General features: G+C 41.3%; 2 protein-coding genes across 2 annotated transcripts; both read right to left on the bottom strand.

The window, feature by feature from the left end:
• Positions 1–949: 949 nt before the first annotated feature.
• On the bottom strand, positions 950–8583 carry rundc3ab (RUN domain containing 3Ab). Its single transcript, XM_056429984.1, has 11 exons — positions 8386–8583; positions 5546–5661; positions 4936–5063; positions 4177–4262; positions 4002–4091; positions 3811–3891; positions 3543–3708; positions 3088–3245; positions 2812–2931; positions 2218–2318; positions 950–2101 (listed from the first exon to the last, which is right to left on the bottom strand). The coding sequence occupies exons 1-11, from the start codon at positions 8490–8492 to the stop codon at positions 1959–1961; spliced, it is 1296 nt and encodes a 431-aa protein (XP_056285959.1). The 5' UTR covers positions 8493–8583; the 3' UTR covers positions 950–1958.
• A 4041-nt stretch (positions 8584–12624) lies between these two features.
• Positions 12625–19987, bottom strand: pth3r (parathyroid hormone 3 receptor). Its single transcript, XM_056430238.1, has 13 exons — positions 19922–19987; positions 17705–17810; positions 16234–16344; positions 15517–15641; positions 15329–15423; positions 15059–15212; positions 14303–14456; positions 14158–14218; positions 14002–14068; positions 13816–13910; positions 13568–13709; positions 13196–13237; positions 12625–13107 (listed from the first exon to the last, which is right to left on the bottom strand). Exons 1-13 carry the CDS (start codon positions 19985–19987, stop codon positions 12625–12627), a joined length of 1701 nt encoding a protein of 566 aa, XP_056286213.1.
• Between the last annotated feature and the right edge of the window lie 1019 nt (positions 19988–21006).

Raw genomic sequence — 21006 nt, 5'->3', positions numbered from 1 at the left:
GGAGTGACAATGTCAGGCTTCACAAAGTTAAGCTAAAAGGGGAGGGGGGGGTAAACAAAAAGGGACCTTTGCACAGGGGAAGAAAGCACGTGTTTGGTTTCTTGGACATACAGTAAATCGTTGTGATGTCAGCTATTTAATTTAGAGCCAACTACATTTTTGCTTCTCTTGGTCTTAGTGTCCGATCAGGCCAGCTGACTCAGCAGTTTCTGAGTGGACAAATGTCAACCAATATGACTTGCAACACTATTACCCTGTTGACTGTCAGTGTGCAGGCACTTCATGAACAAACAAGTCTAAAGAGTCGACAGCTCCATGAGCTACATGCTAACCTCATCATGCTAACATGCTCACAATGCTAACGTAGATTAGATGTTTTGCAGGTGTAGACTTCACGGCGTATTCCATCTTAGTTTACCGTGTCAGCATGCCAACATTTACGAAGTAACACGAAACAAAAAGTGCAGCTGAGGCTGATGGAATTGTTATTAGTCATGCATAAACCAGAAGTCCTGGAGACAATGTCAACTTCATGGTGGTGCGATATAGAGAAAAGTCCTGGGATAATGAAAGTCAGTAAGAAAGATGGAAACTGTGAATATCTGTATAAATTTGTCTGTCACTTTATCTTTTAGATAAAACTTTGAACTGCTCGCGATGGAAAAGTCAGGGAATCACCAACGCCATTAGGATGTATCCTCTGGGGACAATGGATGTCATTATTTGGACACAGGGTTAAATGAAAGTACAAATGGACAGTGTTAATAGCGCTATTGGAAAAGTCAATAGCATACATTACATGGGCATCATGTTGGTGGAAAACCTGCAGTCTCAGAAATACATCCAATAGTTGTTGAGATGTTCTGGACTAAAGTGATGGATCGACCGACTGGCATTACCATCTCTAGTGAAAACACCCAAACATGCACATCCATTGGATACCAACGTGTAATGTTTAGAAAAAAAGGCAGTTTTATTGCAGTTTTAAATAATACAATACATCCCAACTTTCAACAGCAATTCATGGGATTGCAATTTACATAATGGTAAATGATACAAGTAAGTACTCGTGAAAATAATACAAATAGAAAACAATAGAAAAAAGCACTTGCACGTCAACATTCACTATTTCTCTCCTGCTAAGACGACTCTATCAAGCCAGGTTTGTCGAAAAAGACAATGAAAACATTCATTCTGCATAGTCATGATGCAATAGATATTAAGTCTGCTTTTAATGTTTACATTGTAGTGGCTCTTCAAACCTTTGTAGCCTAACAGCTCTTTAATGTCACATCCTAAAATCTGTCTTTAACCTACTCTATGATTGAAACAAATTATCCAAATATCACAGAGCTGCTTCTGTTAATTCCAAATAATCTTCATCATAAATCCCTCCGGCCACTTTAACTCAGCACAGTACAAGCCCCTCTTTATTATCTCTCTTATAGTTGTGTAACATAATACGGCAAACCCTCGTTTCTGTTCCCCAGAAGATTATACCAACTCATCCACCCTGCACTGCCACTATTATGCAAGAGGCAGAATAAGATACACAGACAAATGGACAAGTGTATACAGGACAACCCTACAATGAGTTTTGATGAATGTGACCAGTGCAGACGTGACTGTAATTGCACAAAATCAAGCTTCATGACGTAAGAGAGGTCGACTTAAACCGGTTGTTTGCTTTCCAGGAGACAATTAAAGCCAGTGAAACTGCAGGAGGCCGTGGGGCAATAGAGTAGCTCTTTCTGCATCTTTGACAGTCGCATACAGGGAAGCTCCTTTTTTACAAATGCTTAAACAGTGTACGTTAAGACAGCGCCAGGCTCAGAGCATAAAGGTAAAGGGAATCACATAAGGGCCACAAAAGAGAGCATTTGTCCCAAAAAGTAGTCTTTTCGTATTCATGTTGAATTGTCCCAGTTAAGTGGCTGGCAGTGCATCTTTGGCGCCCCCTAGCGGGGAGAGAGGGCAGGACTGTTCTCTGTGCTGATGTTTACCAGGCACTCGCTGGACTTGAGGCTAGCCAGAGACTTGCAGCTCTGGAGGGAGGCCAAGGACCCACAGAGGCCCATCATGGAGGGGGTGTAGTCCTTTTCTGAAGGGGTGGAACAGTCATACAAAGAGCGTGTCAAATCAAGTGTGTGTTTATGTGTGTGTGTGTGTGTGTGTGTGTGTTATTATCTTATGAGAACCTATCGTGCAAAATGTCACCTGTGCACCAGGCTCCTCCATTCTTTTCCCCCTCCGTTCTCTGTGAGTCTGAATCCAGGCTGATTTCTACTGACAGCAGCTCTGTGCTGGGGAAGCTCCTCCTAAAAGTCAACAGAAGGACAAATTAAGGAGTTAATAAGACGGCAGAGAGATATTTATGTTGGTATGTTTTATTATGGAACCTGGTGTGTGCCACTGGAAACGGTATCAACTTTAAAAATGTTAGAAGTGAAACTATTATGAATTACTTCATAACTTAAAATGTGTTGGCAAAACTTTGATTGTCATATTTTAAGCATAAATGACAAACATTTAAATATATATATATTTATGTATAAATATATATATATAAATATACATTTATATATATATATATATATATATATATATATTTATATATATATATTTATATAAATATATATATATATACAAATATACAAATATATATATATCTATATATATATTTGATCTATACAGAAGCAGGAATAAGTTGTATATATCGCCATCCTTGCTTCTATAACTAAATCTTATCTTCAATCCAAAATGCTGAGAATATAAAGCTGAGTGTCTGCAAGTAAGTTCTGTATCACGAACCTGCGGAACAGCTTGATGTCGTCTTGGCTGTTGTACGGCTGCAGCGTCGGCCACTGGTTGACCAAAGGGATCGAAAGGTTTTTGGCCAGGTGGTTTGAGTCACATGGAATCAAGGTCGTCCTGACAAACATGAGGATGCAATAGATGACTAAGAAGCGATCAAAGCCATGCCCCGTAAGTACAGACGCATCCAAACCATCAACTAAACCAATGAAAAGGCGCATTAGATTCAATGTTTTCAAAGGTGGCCCACCACCCTCTGCCTCCATCACTCACAGCTGCTCCTGAAGCTCCAAGACGATGGCCTCCAGCTCCTTCTTCTCCTGGGTGCCGTGGCCCTGTAGCTCCTCCAGTCGGGCCTTTAACCTCTTTTTCTCTGTTTCTGTGTTCTTCAGCTGGGACTCACGCAGGCGCACGAGCTCCTCCAGGTAACCCTGACAACGCACATCCACACTGAGTGAAAGGAAATATCCACCCCTTGGACATTCATATTAGACATTGTCCATCTGAGATGCCCATCAGCGTATTATCGAAAATTATTTTGTGATGTTGTCGTTTGGGTTGGGCCCATTTTTCCTCAACCCTATGCAGTAAACACAAAAAAACACTCAAAATTCACATGCCATGTTTAACATATAACATATATATCACTAACTAACACCTTTTTTTACACGGTTTCTTCAAGCATCTCAATCCTGTGTGTTTTCAAACCCACAAATATGACTGCACACCTTTTGAGCATTGACAATCTTGAACCTCTGCTCCATCTTGCGACACTTTGTGCTCCAGCTCTCCTCGTCGGTGACCAGGGGGACGTAGGGGTGATCGGGGGCGCTGTCGTCGCTTGTGCTGCTTTCGACGCTCTGCCGGTCGTCATCGTCGCTCAGGTAATCATAGCTGCAACAGGCGCAGTCAGACTATTTATTTTCAGTATCAAAATGCATCGTGTTTCCAAGTATCTTCGGTATGAGGAGATCAAATCTACTGTGACGAACATACCTTTGTGTGAACTTCAAGTACGGTGTGTAGTCAATCACCGCAGAAGATTTCCCATCCAATGCCTTCCCTTTTAGACAGAAGCTAAGGAGGCGAAACCACGAAGATATAACTAAAAAATAAATATGCATACCTGTCTAAAACAATCAGTGCGATGCATAAGATTTCCCAATATGGAGGTCAAGTCAATTCACCTAAAGTCTATGGCTCCGAGACCTATGAGCATCCCTGTTAGGACCGTGGCTTCCTCTCTTAACACAATGGCTCCTTCTGCATAGAACCTCCTAAAGCGCGGAGACAATTACAAACGGGTGAGAACATGTTTCTAGGAGGGATGGGGCATCGTCAGCTGTGTGCCGGGCCTCCAACCTGGTCATTCTGCTGTCCCTCAGAGCAGTAGAGAAGTATTCAGACAGCCTCTTCTCCATCAGGGCGACTCTTATCCAGGCTCGCCCCTGAAGGAGTCGCAAAGGGGTCAAGAAATGAACATAATATGTATTTACACTACCGTTCAAAAGTTTGGGGTCATCCAGACGATTTCGTGTCTTCCATGAAAAGTCACTTTTATTTATCAAATGAATTGAAAATTGAATAGAAAATATAGTCAAGACATTGACAAGGTTAGAAATAATGATTAATATTTGAAGTATTAATTTTGTTCTTCAAACTTCACGCTCAAAGGAAGGCCAGTTGTATAGCTTATATCACCAGCATAACTGTTTTCAGCTGTGCTAACATAATTGCACAAGGGTTTTCTAATCAGACATTAGTCTTCTAAGGCGATTAGCAAACACAATGTACCATTAGAACACTGGAGTGATCGTTGATGGAAATGGGCCTCTATACACCTCTGGAGATATTTCATTAGAAACCAGACGTTTCCACCTAGAATAGTCATTTACCACATTAACAATGTATAGTGTGTATTTTTGATTAATGTTATCTTTATTGAAAAAACAGTGCTTTTCTTTGAAAAATAAAGACATTTCTAAGTGACCCCAAACTTTTGAACGGTAGTGTATATATATCTTATATACTACAGAAATTGACTGAATACACTCAAAATACGTGTGCATATCCTCTCAGTTTTCTATGATCATTATTACTGGGAGGGTTTATTCAACTTGCCTTGGCTGATGAGGTGCTGATGTTCTCCATGCTCTCAATGCTGCTGATGCAGCTGTGGGGGACTTTAGCGCAGGCCAGGCGGACGTAGTCCCAGTAACTCCTCTGACCATCAAACCAGCTGCCGGAGCCTAAAGGACATCGTCAACATCAATATTGGTATATTATGTTAAATTGAGATGTTGAACTTATCGCTGTCGACGTATTTAACGTTTGTTTCTGTGAGATAACAAAGGGCGGAGTCTTGGGCGGTATGAGAGGAAGTCTACAGTGTTTGATCAGAAGAACGTTGACATTGAAAATAGATGGTTTTATATTTGTTTTATGCGAGTTCATTATGTATAGAAATGTTAGCCTTTTAAATCCTATATGTTGTTTAAAAGCAATGAGAAAATATAAATGTAAAGAGAGAGAATTAAATTGATTACACTTAATGTCAAATGCCAAATCACTTGTTTTTTAGTTTGGAAACTTTTATTGTCTTCTAAAATTCAATTTTCTTTAACAGCATTTGATTTTCAATTTCAATATGCTTGTTTGCTATAAGCAATGTATTGTTGGAGTTTCTTTAACATGCAGTGAATCTCCTAACCGTTCCCTGTGGGCTCATTACCTTTGAAACGGTGGCTGAGGATGTGTTCAAGGATGGCTGCGAAATTGATGAACTCCTCAGAGGAATCATCGATTGGCTCGGCTGTGTATTTCTCTAACAGCGTATTCACCGAAAACCTGGAGGAAAAATAAGTTTTAAACAAAGAGTTTGATTTCCAGTAATAAAGTCATCATCGGAAAAGAAGAGTCCGATTATTAGATTACTGCTTTCTTTGTTTCACTTTAATGTAGGAGGAACCACTCCTACATTAAACTCTATTTTTTGGGAATCTACTGCATAAGTCAATGAAAGAAATCATAAATAAAGTGAAACAAAGGAAAATAATAATAAAACCTATAAAATGGATAACACAAAAAGCATCTAAATCAGAACCCACGTTATGTACACACAATGTTTTTATCCCATATGTTTGTTCGTTGATAAGGATTCCTGCCCACAGTCACACTGTATTATCCATATCCGGCTGACTCACCCATTTACTGCGAAGAAGGGTGTTAATGAAAAGCTTTCAGGAAGCAGCAGCAACTCAGTTTACTTGTTACTGGAAATCGTTATGGCTCTCGTCTGATGTAATACAATGCACTTTGCTGGAGCCTAGGATTTACACTTTGAGTATATTAATGGGAAAACAAATTCAGCCAAATATACCAGGATAAATAGTTTGAAGCATAATGACTGTAAGGAGAAACATATTTGGAATAGTTCAGTCAAAAAAACTAAATAGAAATTAATGAAATTGTTGAGGCCTCAATCTTAGGCTACACATGTTCATAAATTCAAGTTATCCTTCTCATCAAAAACATACTATTATGGTGAAACTTCAGTGGATTTTGGCTGATAAATCAGATCCTGGTTCACACAAAGTGTGTAACATGAGCTCATTTCTGCCATTTAATTAACATTTTTTATTCGAAGCACAGTTTTCCACTTTAGGATTTACATTGCCGAGTTCAAGCGTATTCAGAGTGCTCTTGTGGCCTTCAGGCCAGTAGGCCGACAAGCCACAGATGAAAACACTCTGGAGCCAGTGGTCAGTTCGTCCATTCTGTGCTCAACATGATGATGCAACACGGCAGACTCCCGATGTAGATATGAAAGGCTCAATCTAAGCTCACGAAAGAACAATGATCGTTATTGTCAGTTGATTATTCACGAATGAAAACAGTCTGGTGTGGAAGTCCAAATCGAGCTGCATGTCTCTTTTGACTCTGCCGTGTTGACGTAACGTTCAGTGCACTTGAGTTGAAGTCATGTGACTTGAGTCCACATCCACACCTCTGCTGTCGGGTATATTGACCGCGGCCCTCGACACGACTTCTGCTGTCGATGGAGAGACGCGACTTCTGATACAGATAGTGCTCGTGTTTTGATGACTTCTAAGTAAAACTCATCAAAGCATTTTACAGGACACACGCTGTCAGTTTAGCGTGTGTGTTCGTAAGACAATACAAACGGGCCGTGGAGCCGAGTGATTTCACTCCCCATTGTTCCAGGAGCAACAATGCCTCATTCAGCTGCTCTGACTGAAGACGTGTCTGTTTCCCTGTGTCACGGGCAGCAGGGACGAGACTCGACCCAGAGAAAGGTGTCGTCGGCTCAACAGAGGTGCAGTCTCGTTCACCTGCACCATATATCTGAATGCGTGTTGTTTGACAGTATAAAAGAGCATAATGTATGACGGGACATGTGACTGGAGTCCACGTGTCTCATCTGTCACAGTCACATGACTCAAAACAGCCCCATGGAACAGATTTGAGTTATTCGATGCACAGACTTTGACGTTAACATCGATGATTCTTGGCAGAACGAGCAGCGTATTCAGACAGATCATCAACCTGAAGGATTTGGACATTTACTTTGCTTTTACAATTAATTAATAACTGACACAATGTATTTAAGGTGTCTAATATTGAATGTTTATCGGTAATTTAATCTGAATTAGACCCTGCTTATATTGTCTTTATATTTTACTGTCAAGTTCAGGGCCACGTTTGTTTGGAAACATCAAATGTAACCACTACAGTGCAGAATTCACAAGTTGAGGGCTGGAAAATGAAAACAATGAGCTGAAAGCTGCTATAACAATAGAGCTGTGGGGAAGTCTCGGTGGGTTCATCACGACACGTGACCCTCTTCACTTCACACATAATTGCATTCATGTTATTACACACATCTGACTTACAGCAGCTTTAAATATAATGTGAATGACTTCCACTGTGGCTGTTTTAATCAGACTCAACTACAGACAGCATCTCTGGATCTAGAGGAAGTTGAATCTTCGTCGAGGGCTCCAGTGAGTTGGAGAATAAATGCATGTAAATCAATTATCGTGGCATGCATGTCGTATGTTAATGTCTCTGTGTGTTCAGGCTTTAGAAAAAGGGTTTTTAAAATTCCAACCTTTATCCGAAAACCCCACAAAGCCCAATCAGGACTTAATGTCCAGCCCCCTGCCCCTCCCCACCCCCACTCCCCCCACCCTGCGTCCCCAGGGTGCCAGCTAGTCCTTGCCCCAGGAAGGTTGTCATCATAGCAACCACTCCAGCGAGAGGAGGGGGGGGGGGGATGACGCTGCTAAACTCACATAGACAGCCCAGTCTGTTTGTGTGTATATAAAAACAGTGTAAGTAAAGCTCGTGACGCGGACTTTATTATGAGGATGACGTAATAAGCGTGCATGTCAAAATGTGTCTCACGTGCATTCATTATAAATACACCTTGAGAGGCAAAGGGAGAATATAACGCACGCCCACCCACGACAGATGATAACTACCGTGAATCTAGTAACTCGTCCTCTCACATCAGAGCGCGTGCACTCACACAATACAGCATCCACCGACCTGCACACGGTGATGAGGTTTTTTCGCTCCACGGCCACGTTCCGAACCGACGCCTTTCTGGAGACGTCTCCCATGGCCATCGCTTCCTGCACGCAGCCGGGCTCCATGCAGGAGGAGGCGGCAGCCCTGCAATCAAAGGACCGCTCCCTGTCCGCTCCTCATCCAGCCCGGGACCCGAGAGGATGCTGCCGGCCCGCCCCGCGCGTTCCTACGGCGGAGGACACTGAGACATCAGATACCTTAATAGTATTACTCTTATACACAAAGGACTGGCTTACATCTCTCTCTCTCTCTCTCTCTCTCTCTCTCTCTCTCTCTCTCTCTCTCCGCCTACTTTTTGACTTCATCATGACGTCACTGGGTCAGTTCTCATCGTGACTGAACATGACGAATCACCTCAGTGTTTTGAGTGACACGTGCACATTTTTTAGGGTAGTTTCATGCTGTAAAACACCGAGTTGGCATATTTATTGTGAAATTTTATTTATTTTGTGAAATAGGTTTGCAATAGTCTAGATAATTAACCAAATGCTAAATATGAACCATGGATTGTGGGATGTATTAAGTGTTTTTTTAAACTCTTAAATGTATTATTATAATATTATTAATCAAACAAATATAACTTTACTTTACATTTACAAATTATCTGTTAGGCTCAATATTTTAGTTTAATGAAATGATGCAGTCGTTTTTAAACACCCTAGTTTTATTAAAGAGTTGGAACAAGGTGATACAGACTGGCATAAGATGGTTTTCATGCTACTTCAGAGGAAATGAAAGTGAAAGTAGTAGTTTAAGTTTTTTATTCTACATGTATCATATAATAAAATATAATAGGTGCTGTATGTTGTAAATAAAAAATAAAAAATATTGCCCTGTATTGCACAATAAAGTGCACCTTCCATATGTCCATGTTTTTCATATAATGGTTTACAATGCACCTATAGTATCACGTGTCCGAGACCGTTTTTCACCTGTAAGCATTGTGATTGTATTGAAACTGTTCAACAACATATTCTGTAAATGGTTTTATCAGTATAATAAACGTGATATCATGACTCCATCACCAGCGCAGTCATCACGCTGGGTCATTTCCTCCTTCGGTAATTTCCTCTCAGCCTCCCCTTCACTTTCCTTCCTCCCTTCTTTTACTTTCTCCCGCTACCAGAGGAGGATGCCGTCTATCTAAAGCCAACTGAACTGATTAAATTGGCATCAAATGGCGACCCTTCGGTCCCCCACCTTTCCTCTCTAATGATCTGACAGCTGGTGGCCACCACACGTTGCTGGGTGGGGGTTGGGCTTTTTGTTCTGGTGCAGGAGCGATCACTCATGCATGTCTGTGTCTGGTGCTCCGTATGTTTGAATTGGTTCCCTCTAGTATCTCAATAATACATTTTATGTACTTCAAATGCCCTGGAAGACAATAATAAACAAGTCAAAATCTGTTCTATTTTTCTTTTTTTTATACTTGATATTTTATGTGGGTATTTTTACAGAAATACAACCTTTAAAAGTAAGAATGCGTAGTAATAATAATAATAAAATATAAAAATAAATAAAGTAAAAATTAACCATGCATCTGGCCAAGAAGGGCTATAAGGAAACACAAAAATATGTTCCTAAATGTGTGTGCATCATTTTAATGTCTTTCATGTGTTCTGAAAGGGTGATGTGTTCTATCCGCCACCTTCCCCTGTGTGTTTAAACATTTCAATATCTGAATGTCAAAAACAGACACAGAAACTCAGAAAACAAACAGTGCAGGACATTTTAACTTGCACCTTCACATGTATAGACTCAAAAGAGTTAGATTCAGAAATAAATAAAATCCATAATATATAAAGCAGCAGAGGCAAAGAGAAAATACTTTCTTAACTTCACTTGGATTATAAAATAAACATATTGTATATATAGTTGTTTTCCAGTGCTAACATATGGTACATTGTATATAAGCAACCTTTTCTTCTGCGGACCTCACATCATTCTCAGCTCATATATTTCAGACCGTTGTCATAGTGAACCATACGGAGCTTCCTGCTCTTCGCTGTTGGCCTCAGCGTGACAAATCACTCAGTGATGGTCTCAGATTGTGTGAACCGAGACCAGAAAGAAAGCCTCCGTGTGTTCTGCTCCAACCGCTCTCAGAGATAGTCTTAAATTGATGAATCTGATATCTCTGGCAGAGATCAAGACCATTGTTAACTCTATAATGAATGACTAATGAATGAATTTGTGAAATGTCCCCACTGTGGGACAGATAAAGGAATATCATATCATATCATATCCATTCTTAATTAAAATATAAATATATACATATATAATTCATTAATTAATTTGATAATTTAGATTTATAATATAAATCTATTATACAGGTAATATATAAATATATTATCTATAATGAATGATGAATGAATGAATTTTTGAAATTTCCCCACTGTGGGACAAATAAAGGAATATCATATCATATCCATTCTTAATTAAAATATAAATATATACATTTATAATTTATTAATTAATTTGATAATTTAGATTTATAATATAAATCTATTATAAAGGTAATATATAAATATATTATATAATGAATGACTAATGAATGAATTTTTGAAATGTCCCCACTGTGGGACAAATAAAGGAATATCATATCATATCCGTTCTTAATTCAGTCTTTTACTTATTATGAATATTGTTTATTTTTTGCTGCTATGTTATACAAGTATTTGATACCTGCTGTGTTTTCATCACATACAAATACACTTTTTTTATTTCCACTATGTGCTTCAGTACTACCAGTACGACATAATGCTTTTCTGACACAGAGCTAAGAAATAGTAAATCGATTCCATTCAGTTTAATTCGGTTTATTTGAATTCACTTTAATAAAACCCCTTCAGGCGTACTCCCAAAACATTCATACATTTTCATTTCCCTGTACATGTCTCTATATTTCCAGACACCGAAACGGTCCTCAAGTAATTACCTGTTTACCTCGTGAATGCTGGTGGCTTGTGCTGCAGGTTTGTCACTCGCGCTCGAGGTCTGCGAGCGGCTTAGCTGCCTCCTGCTGCGAGTCGAGTCCTGAGGGGAGGGTGTGAAATTCTGGACGGTGTCGTGAGGCGTTCGGGGCCAGAGGTTACTCGGAGGAAAGAGGTTGTGGTTTGGCCCGCTGTGTGCAAAAGGCTTGTGCGTCAGCCATGGAGCGTCCTGTCAGACAACATGGACAGCAGCAAAGGTGCAGAGAGAGCGTATACCTGTCTAGACCCGCTGTCTGGACACGACTGACTGTGAGAAAGGATCAAGTGTGTTAGCTGGCTAAAATAACCACTAACTACTGCTTACTGATCATATATGTGCAGTTGATGCATATGGAGGTCAACAACACACACACACACACACACACACACACACACACACGTAAGTGCACTTTGAACTGGGTTCCGCCAGTCTGGCCTTGAAAATACAACACATAAAGATGTGTAGAAAGAGACACATCACAAAGTATTGCTGTTTAAACAACAAGGTCTGTCCTTGGACTTTACTAAATTATTTGCAGCATCACATCTTCCCAGATTATCTAACTAACTGTTCACAAGATTTACACATCAGCTGAAAGCATATTCATATGTATCTTCATATCATGTACACAGACATAAATTAAATAGATCCACAAGAAATCAGTTAAGACTGAACATTATTTCTTGACCTTAACCCTCCTGTTACCTTTACATTTACTAACATATTTTACCCTCGGGGTCAATTTGACCCCAGCAATTAAAACCTCCAGAAAATTATTAGAATTAATATTGTTTCCCAAGTTTAAGTGTGAGGTACTTTATGTGTGTTTGTTGACTACCTAAATAGCCCTTTAAATATATGAAAAAGTTGATATTTCTTTTATGTTTGACACAGTGACAAACAGCCTGGGGTCAAATTGACCCCAAAGAACACCGACATTAAACATTGAATGGGGTCAAATTGACCCTAAAGGTAACAGGAGGGTTAAAAGAAGTTGACGAAACAATCTCAACACAATATAACCTTAAACTATTTCGTTTAGCGGTTTCTCCGCCTTGCAGATGAAGCTTCAGTTCAGTCAGAAAGTCGAAGTTTATGCTTCATTCATTGCACGGCTTTTCAAGACGACCGCTCTCGGGGGAAGCCAGGATAATTCTTCCTTGTCATCATCACGCCTCGAGTCCAGTCCCTCATTTCAGCTCATCTGTATGTTTCTCAAAACAATCACAACGCGGTCTCCAGCTCTTTCAGAGATGAGCGGCTGTCTCGATCTTCTGCTCCAGCTGTTTGGGCTGAAGACGCTGCGTGACCTTTGGCGTCATCATGTCCCTTGCTGCCTCTGGCATGCCTGGCAAATACTCCAGACTCTGTCATCCCTGGTTTCCTGACACCCGGCTCCTGTCTGGTGCCGGGGGTCTCAGCATCACCGGGCACGTAACCAGGCAGGCTGACGTGCGGGTGGAAAGAGCCGTGGCGTGGCAGCCTGACCCCTGACCCTCCATTGGCAGCGCCGGTGGAGTCCACAGCGGCCCCGGTGAAGGAAAGAGCTCTGGGGTTGGCGGCAGACAAGCTGACGCTGTGGGTCGTGGTTTGTGACATCATGCCGCCGTAGTAACAGCTGCCTCCGCTGCTGGTCATCCTGGCTTTCTGTTTGATGTCCAGAGCGAGGCTGCGTCTTGACCACGCCTTCTTTACCTCCGCCTGCACCTGAGGACAAGAAGAGGGAGACAAACAGAAAGTTATGTTTGTCTTTTTATGAATTCGCACTTTCAAAACTAAGGGATGGCTTCCTTACCTCTCCGTTGCAGAAACAGTAGATAAATGCCACAAAAAAGCCCTGGAAACAGGAAGTTGAGACTCTTAAAAAATAAGTTCACCACAATTTAGATATTTAAAATGCAATTATTTTGTTATTTTCCACAACACGTTTATTTCCTTTCTAATCGAGATTTTCTCTGTCAGTGTATAAAAACTTCTGATTACACATTTTTGTTGAAATATGTTACGATAAATTCTGAGAATTTAGAGGAAACCCATAAACATTTGTCGTTGATGTGCATTTCTGATGCATTTTCATTTACCTTTCTCAAAAAAGTTGGTAATGGTAGTTAAAGTTGACCCTTACATCACATTATTACTTGCAGAGTTTATGAATGTGTTTTCTGACCTGGGATGAATTGAAGAACATCTCATAATGCATTTGCACCTGCCACAGCAGCCCGGTGACCTCAGTGTAGGGAAGAGCCATGAACACCATGTAGTGCACTCCAAACAAGGGCGTGAGGACCAACGTGGACTTGAGCAGCTTCCTGCAGATGAAGGGCGTAAACATGTCAAACTCTCTCATCGAAGGATGTTATCATCATTTGAAAGTTATCAGGGAAAATGTTAAACTAAGAGGAAATTAAATATTACCGATATTGTTTTCGAGGGTCCAATTTACCAGTGTTTGTTTCCCACAGTTTAGAAGCCAGCACACGAATAATGTTGACGAAGAGGAGGAAATTCACCTGCAGGGGCAGAGGTGTTGAGTAAGCCCGAGGTCATATTCAACCCGAGTGTCAAATATACTTTCATCGGATTAACAATGTCATTTCTTACAACAATGGCTGCGAGAATGGGAACTTGATAGATCCACTTCAGGTTTCCTGCACTGATGTCCCAACACCTGGAAGAGGAGACGGGCGAGGAAAAGTGAGCATTTGCGTTACAGGTGCCATGTTGATATTAGACGAATAGATGCATCTCAGGACTCACTGTGTGTCTGCCAGCGATGCTCGAGCACTGACCCACACAGACACAAACACAGATGGAGCCCCTGAGATGAGTGGAGAGGAAATTATTTTAAATTCACCATTAGCTATATATGTGAGAACAGAGAATCTGGCCTGATACAACTTACCCCAACCGATGATGGTGAGGGCCCACAGGTAGTTCTTGTCAGAGAGGAAGGCCATGAAGATGAGGCTGTGTAGGTACAACCCCTCCACCAGGATCCAGTAATGATTGGTTGCCAGGAAATAGAGGAAGAGAGTAACAGCAACTTTACAGCCAGCCTGAGGACACACAGCAACACACAAGGAAAACATTCAAAGTAAAAAGTGCTAAAAAGAATACCAGCTCATGTTTACTTTTATTGTAAAGAGTCAGACATTTAGCTTTTACCAAGAAAGAACTACGACGTCAATATGAAGTTGGTATTGCACCCCAATGTGGGCCATCATTACTGCGCTAACAACATACTGTTTTTATGATAAAATGTTATGAAAACAATTCAAACTAGAACGGGCACTCAGTAGAGCGCATACCTTCGCATATCACCAGATTGGGCATTGAATTATGAACATGTTGGCATTAGTTGCATGCCAATTGGATAGAAATTGACCGTGCTATGGTAAAAAGAAGATTGTTACCTTTTCATGACCTTGACTTTTGATCCGATCGATCCCAAAATCTAATCAAATGGTCCCCGGATAATAACCAATCATCCCACCAAATTTAATGCGATTCGGTGTAATACTTTTTGAGTTATGCGAGTAACACGCATACAAATAAATAAATAAATACACGGCGATCAAAACATAACCTCCAGCATTTTCAATGCGAAGGTAATAAAACCTTGTGTTCATGGTAGCAAATATAAAAGCATAATGTTTACCATATGGGACTTCTGTGCAGTGAACTCAGGCTCAACCTCTCTATCTCCAGACATGGAGTGGAGCACAGCATCCTTCACAAAGATGCTGACGGCTCGGCAGATGAAGGAGGTGAAGAGGTGGATGTGGATGTAATTGCGTGTGCAGTGGAGACGCCTGAAAGATCACGGACGCAGTCTTTCAGGTGCGTGTCACTGGAGATGGCGATAACTGACAATGAAGGCGAACGCCTTCGAGGTGGAGTCACGGCTCGTGTTATTTTAGTTTCTCACTTGAAATAGCAGAGGATGGAGACTGCCACCAGAAGCGACGCCAGAGAAATGGAGTAGCCCACCGTGTACATGAGGTGGAGTCTCTCAAACACCTTCTGAAACAAAAGCAAAAGCATACAAGTGAAAAAGGACACGTGAGGCCGAACATCGGGAACCGAGCACTCCGACACAAACGCACGCGTGCGTACCTCCTCTTGGCTCCTGTGGTTGGAGCTCAGGTACGCGGTGCACTCGGTGTAGTTAGCCCAAGTGCGGTTGATACTGGGCACCTGCTCCCAGCCCCCTGCCGCGTCACACTGGCGGTAGGCTCGCCCTTAATGCGGGACACAGGCGCGACATCAGCACGACAGGCAACTGTGTCGCTGCTAGTTCACACGCTGTTTTGTTTTTTTAAACCCATGCTTTCTCCCCGGAGTCCTTTAACTTCACGTCTCATGGGGTCATCGGACCCTATGAGACGTCGTAGATCCCATCTGCCTGATGGATCGTGGAGGTCTCCATCGTGGAATATGCCAACTACCAACTATTCATACTCTGTCGTATTCATTGAATGTGTTTTAACTCTAATCTGTCCTTCTGGTCACATGACCTCTATGACACCTGTCCATCCTGGAGAGGGATCCTCCTCTGTTCTCTCCTCAAGTGTTCTTCACTTTTTCCCCCCTGAAGGGTTGTTTGGGAGTTGTTCCTGATCCCATGTGAGGTCAAAGGTCAGGGATGTCTATGTGTACAGATTGTAAAGCACTCTAAGGGGAATTTGGAATTTGTGAAAATGGGCTCTACAAATAAACTGAATTGAATGTTGGTATTCCAAGAAAGCCTTCAATAAGACGAGAGTTTAGCGCCCCCACATCAGGTTAAAGCTGTATTATTTTTGCGTGTTCGGGTCTCTTGAGCTGCGCCACCTCTGTGATTGAAGTCGTAGATGTACTCTGGACACAGCACGGACACCAGCTGCCCCGCTTGGCTCCGGGGCCAGCAGATGATCCCGTCCCACTCTGGGATGCAGTCAGCTTCTTCATACATAAAGGGAAACAGCTGTTAGATGTGTGTGTGCCCTCGATATGCTCGACACCGAAGCTCGTGTCATTGGAAAGACACATGGCTAGCTGTCTAAAGTAGAAATGCATGACACCTTTTATTTACTTTTATGTCCTCCTAATACAGTTGAAATGGGCACACGTGAATTATGGCGCCCCAGTAAGTCTGTCATTGGTTGAAGACATTTTCAGATCACTTATGAATACAACCATGTACAAATATTCTTTTGCACGTAAAAGTCGTGCATTTAATTATGTGAAAAAAATATGGAGCTAAACGTAACCACTTTGGATACCGGTGTGTGTCTGTAATAATACCAACATGTCTCATAAACTCATAGATGTTTTCAATGACAACAAAATGTAACTCGGAGCATTCCAGGTAAATGTAATATAGTTAAAAATGCAATATTTCCTAAGGAATTCAAGTGTATTGTCTGAAAATACTCCAGTAAAGTGCCTCAACATTGTACTTCAATGATTAAAACTAGGTTTAGACCCCTGAAACCCACATTAAGACTAGTAAAGCAGTTATTATCTGTTTGAAAGAAAATACAACCTGCATCACAGGTTTATTTGGTATATAATCTTGTATTCTATGTGATATCTGTGGACAGTAATGTCATTGTAGAACTGCGGCCTATTTATACCTCACCAGTCTTCAGACTGAAGCTCCATTTTGTTTAATACTTCTCCAAATAGATCAGTGAAGCAATTTATTATCAGCTTCTACGTCATCATGTGAATGAAAAATGCCCCGCTATTGTCTGCATCTGAATTCAACTCAGAGATGCTGCTCAGCAGGATATTGGATGGGCGTTCTATCTGATACAAACACAATAATTGATGTAATAAATATGCTTTCTGATTATGTTTCTGGACATGCACTCCCTGCCCTCGTGTTTCTATACTAGCAGAGGATGTGCTCGCTAAACTAAAGGACCTTCCTTCCATAACAGGGGGAGATATTTGATATCTTGAAAAGGGGAAAAACAACTCTTTTACCCAGGTGGCAAAATCAGCATATTCCCTATGTTGACTTTTTACATAAATTGTGATTTTATAGGTGGATCATGTATTAAATGCAACTAAAAGACACAATGGAACTAAATCAGTGCTAGACGTTTTTACAAATATCAATTTTATATAATATTTATTCAGTTAATTGTACACTTTTAGAGGTTCGCTCACATTTTCCTAGCAGAGACAATAATTTAAAACATGATCAGGACACTGAGGCGTCGACTTCCACACACTGTGACCCTGTGACCTTTTGATGACAGGATAAGCACTGTCTACTTTTAATGAATAACATGATCAGGAGCTGCACACAAACCTTTAACCAAGGACATAAGTGCCTGGATGCTCCTCTCACACTTGGCGTGAGCACCAATCAGAACATAGATCTGCTCATCTCGTGTGATGACATCATCAGAGTCAATCTGCAGAGGTCAGATACGAGAGAGATGGCAAATGTTAAAACGAGAACATGAGAGATGCAGTGTAGTGTTGTGGATTATGCAATTTCTCATTGTGCATATGGCTTGAAACATACAGTAAATTTACAAAACTTGAATTTGAAATGCATCTAGAACACTGACACCTGCATCGTGGATTGGGTTGTTCAGCATTGGGCTAACCCTACCCTGCAACCTCAGCTCATCTGAGCATCTATACCATTCTTGCATTTATTCATCTTGTAAAGACCCAAAAGACAATACAATTTTCCTTTTAAAAGCCTCTCTGAAGACTTTTCCTAGCGTGGGGCGATCTGTCAACCTCAAACCCTCCCAAGGATCTGATGCGCTGCCTCCAGGTGTTATGAAATAGTTGCGCGAGGGTGCGGTATGTCATGATCCCTCGGCAACCCTCTTTTTATTCCCAGCGGCGGGGCTTCCGCTCGCCACATGGGGACCTTGTCCTCGACACGCTGGAGAGAGCTGGTCGACACAGGCAGCTTTGTGTTTAATAATAACACCTTTCACAGCACAGCAGCAAGTCAGAAGAGGACGGTTAGAGAGGCGATGAGGCAGAAAGATACAAAGAGGGAGAAACGAACAAGTGGGTGAAGAGGTAGTGCACAAAAGTTACATTGGTAGAAACAATCCCATAATATATCCCTGACAACTTTTACCCTTGCCATGCACTAAAACGTCTGTTTACTAAATATGGGTGTTTTAATCATAATATTAAGTTATTTTTGTAGTATATTGGTCCTAGTACTTGAAGATTTGACTACTTTTTCCACCACTGCTTCTCTCAGCCGTCATGGCAAGATAAAGACAACTTTCCCCTCTTATTAAACAGACTGAAGCCCAAGTGGAACCGTTTAGGTCGACGGATATGTGATAACTAACATCTTGGCAAAAGCCAATAAAATAAACCACTAATTAGAACAGGGTTTGCAGTATTGTAGCACTCAGAATGCTGAACAGTCATCATTCCATCCAGGGATTTGTTTTGGGAAGTCAATTCAGACACATTGAGCATCCCTACCCACGTGTTGTTGCTTCGTGGACGGCGGACACACTGTGGCTGTGTTCGCCATCCCATCTAAACACATGTTGATTATCCATGAACACAATTAGATATTAAAGAATAACGTCAAACAAAGTCTCTGCCTCAACAAAACATCCTCATAATTCAATAGATGCAAGTCAATAAGTCGTTGACGAAGACATCTCCTCGCCTTTGTGTCATAATTTGCTCTCTGAGTCCTTTGCTTCAAAGTGATTTTAGCGATGACTGAACAGGAGGCCGTCGGTCAGGATCGACCCGAGGAAGACAAAGAGATCGGGCTCAGTCGCGACGGTGGTCAGTGTGAGCGGCAGGAGGGTCACGCTCCAGTGGGTGAGAGGTTAAAGGGGTCAGAGCCGATGGTGCTTTGTGAGGTCGAGAAAGCAGACACATGGGATTCATGACGGGGGAGATTGAAGGCTATTTCTCGCGCGTGGGTGGTTGTGTGTCTGTGAGATTTTGTTTGCAAGTTTGCAAAATATCCTGCCAGCTGTTCTGTTCTTAATGAATGGTCGTTAACTTATTATTAATATCACCAAACTTAAAGAAAAGAACAACTCATCTATCTATGGCCAGTCTTGTTGGTCATTTCCCCGAAGCACGAGATTAATCTACGTCCAAAATTCAATCGATCAAAGAACAGATACGTTACATTTTCTACATTTGGGCTGAAAGTGCAGCAGCATGGGAGCATTATTTATTATAATGCTATAGTGTAAGATATGATGCTACTGTGTAAAAAGCTTAAATTTAGACCATAAAAAATATCCATTTCCCCATGATTATAAGAAGATAGATTTTTCTGTCATTGCATCAAATTAGATCCATGAGACATGTTTGCACACATAAAAAAACATTAAAACAAAGTGTTGCTAATCTTCGTGTTTGGCTTGAGGAAAGAGAAAATGAAATGTGTTTGCCCCCAGAACGTTGTAAACTTGTGTAGATACTCCACTAAAATCGATGATGATTCTATCAGAGAAGTAATCATGAACTCAATCAATCAAAACACAAAGGATAAGTAGAGGACACTTACCTGTGCAGTCACCAGTATGACACTGTGGAAAAGAGCCAATGCACCAGTTCCCTGAGCAGACAACATCACGTCTTTTCAAACTGGACGTCTAATCACCATCAGATCATCTCATCCTCCTCGGCTTGAATTGAAGGAACTTGTATCCCAACGTTAATGACTGTTCTTCTGTGGTATGCCATTGATGCTCATGGTGTTTTGCTACCTGCAGGTTGTAGTTAGTTTTGTTTCATCTGTTAATTTCAGGATCTTCTTGAGCTTTGGGGTCTTTTGACATCCAGAAATGATCTTTTAAAAATGTCTCCTCTCTCCAGATGCTCAGCGGACCTCACTAATCAGGTTTGAGACCACAGTCAGTCTGTATTGTGAGACGAGAGGGGGGAGCACCGTGGACCGAACCTCCTCCTTGTTCAGTTCGGTGGTCTATCAGAGACGGTTGGCCTTGATTGGCTGTGGCTCCATCTCACTTAACTCTTTGTGCTCCTCTGCTGCAGGCATCCGTCTCTGCAGCCGTCTCTGCATCTGTTGCTGTCTTTTTGCTCTTATCTCCTTCCAGAAAGAGTCATCTTAGCTCAGTTACCATGTAATGTTCACACATATTCTTCAGACATTCAGTACAAACAGTATATTCCTGTTTTTTAAAATCCTGGATAACAGACTGGCTCATATAGGACTATTATTATTATGTTCAATCGTCATAAATCAAAACGGTATGTTAGAATAAACTTCGCTCCCATGACAAGAGAGCAAACGTTTTTCTCCAGTTCCCTCGCTGATATATTATTATATTATAGTGTGTGTGTAGTGTGTGTGTGTGTGTGTGTGTGTGTTGTGAATCAACCTGAACATGGGCTAATCTCCAACTCCTGTCTACAATCCTGGTCATCAAACCATCCTGTGAAATACTCCGGCTTCATTCAATTTGTGTCCAGATTACACACACACACACACACACACACACACACACACACACACACACACGCGTGGAAAGACAACCAGCATGTCCTTTCAAGCACCTGCATCTATCAACTTAATTTATGTTCCAAATGATTATTTGGATCCCTTCTTTTAGAAAAAGGTCAGAATGA

Source organism: Pseudoliparis swirei, chromosome 13, assembly GCF_029220125.1.
Source record: "Pseudoliparis swirei isolate HS2019 ecotype Mariana Trench chromosome 13, NWPU_hadal_v1, whole genome shotgun sequence".
Classification (NCBI taxonomy): Eukaryota; Metazoa; Chordata; class Actinopteri; order Perciformes; family Liparidae; genus Pseudoliparis; species Pseudoliparis swirei.
The sequence above is the reverse complement of the archived record's forward strand: the minus strand, read 5'-3'. Positions and strand labels throughout refer to the sequence as shown.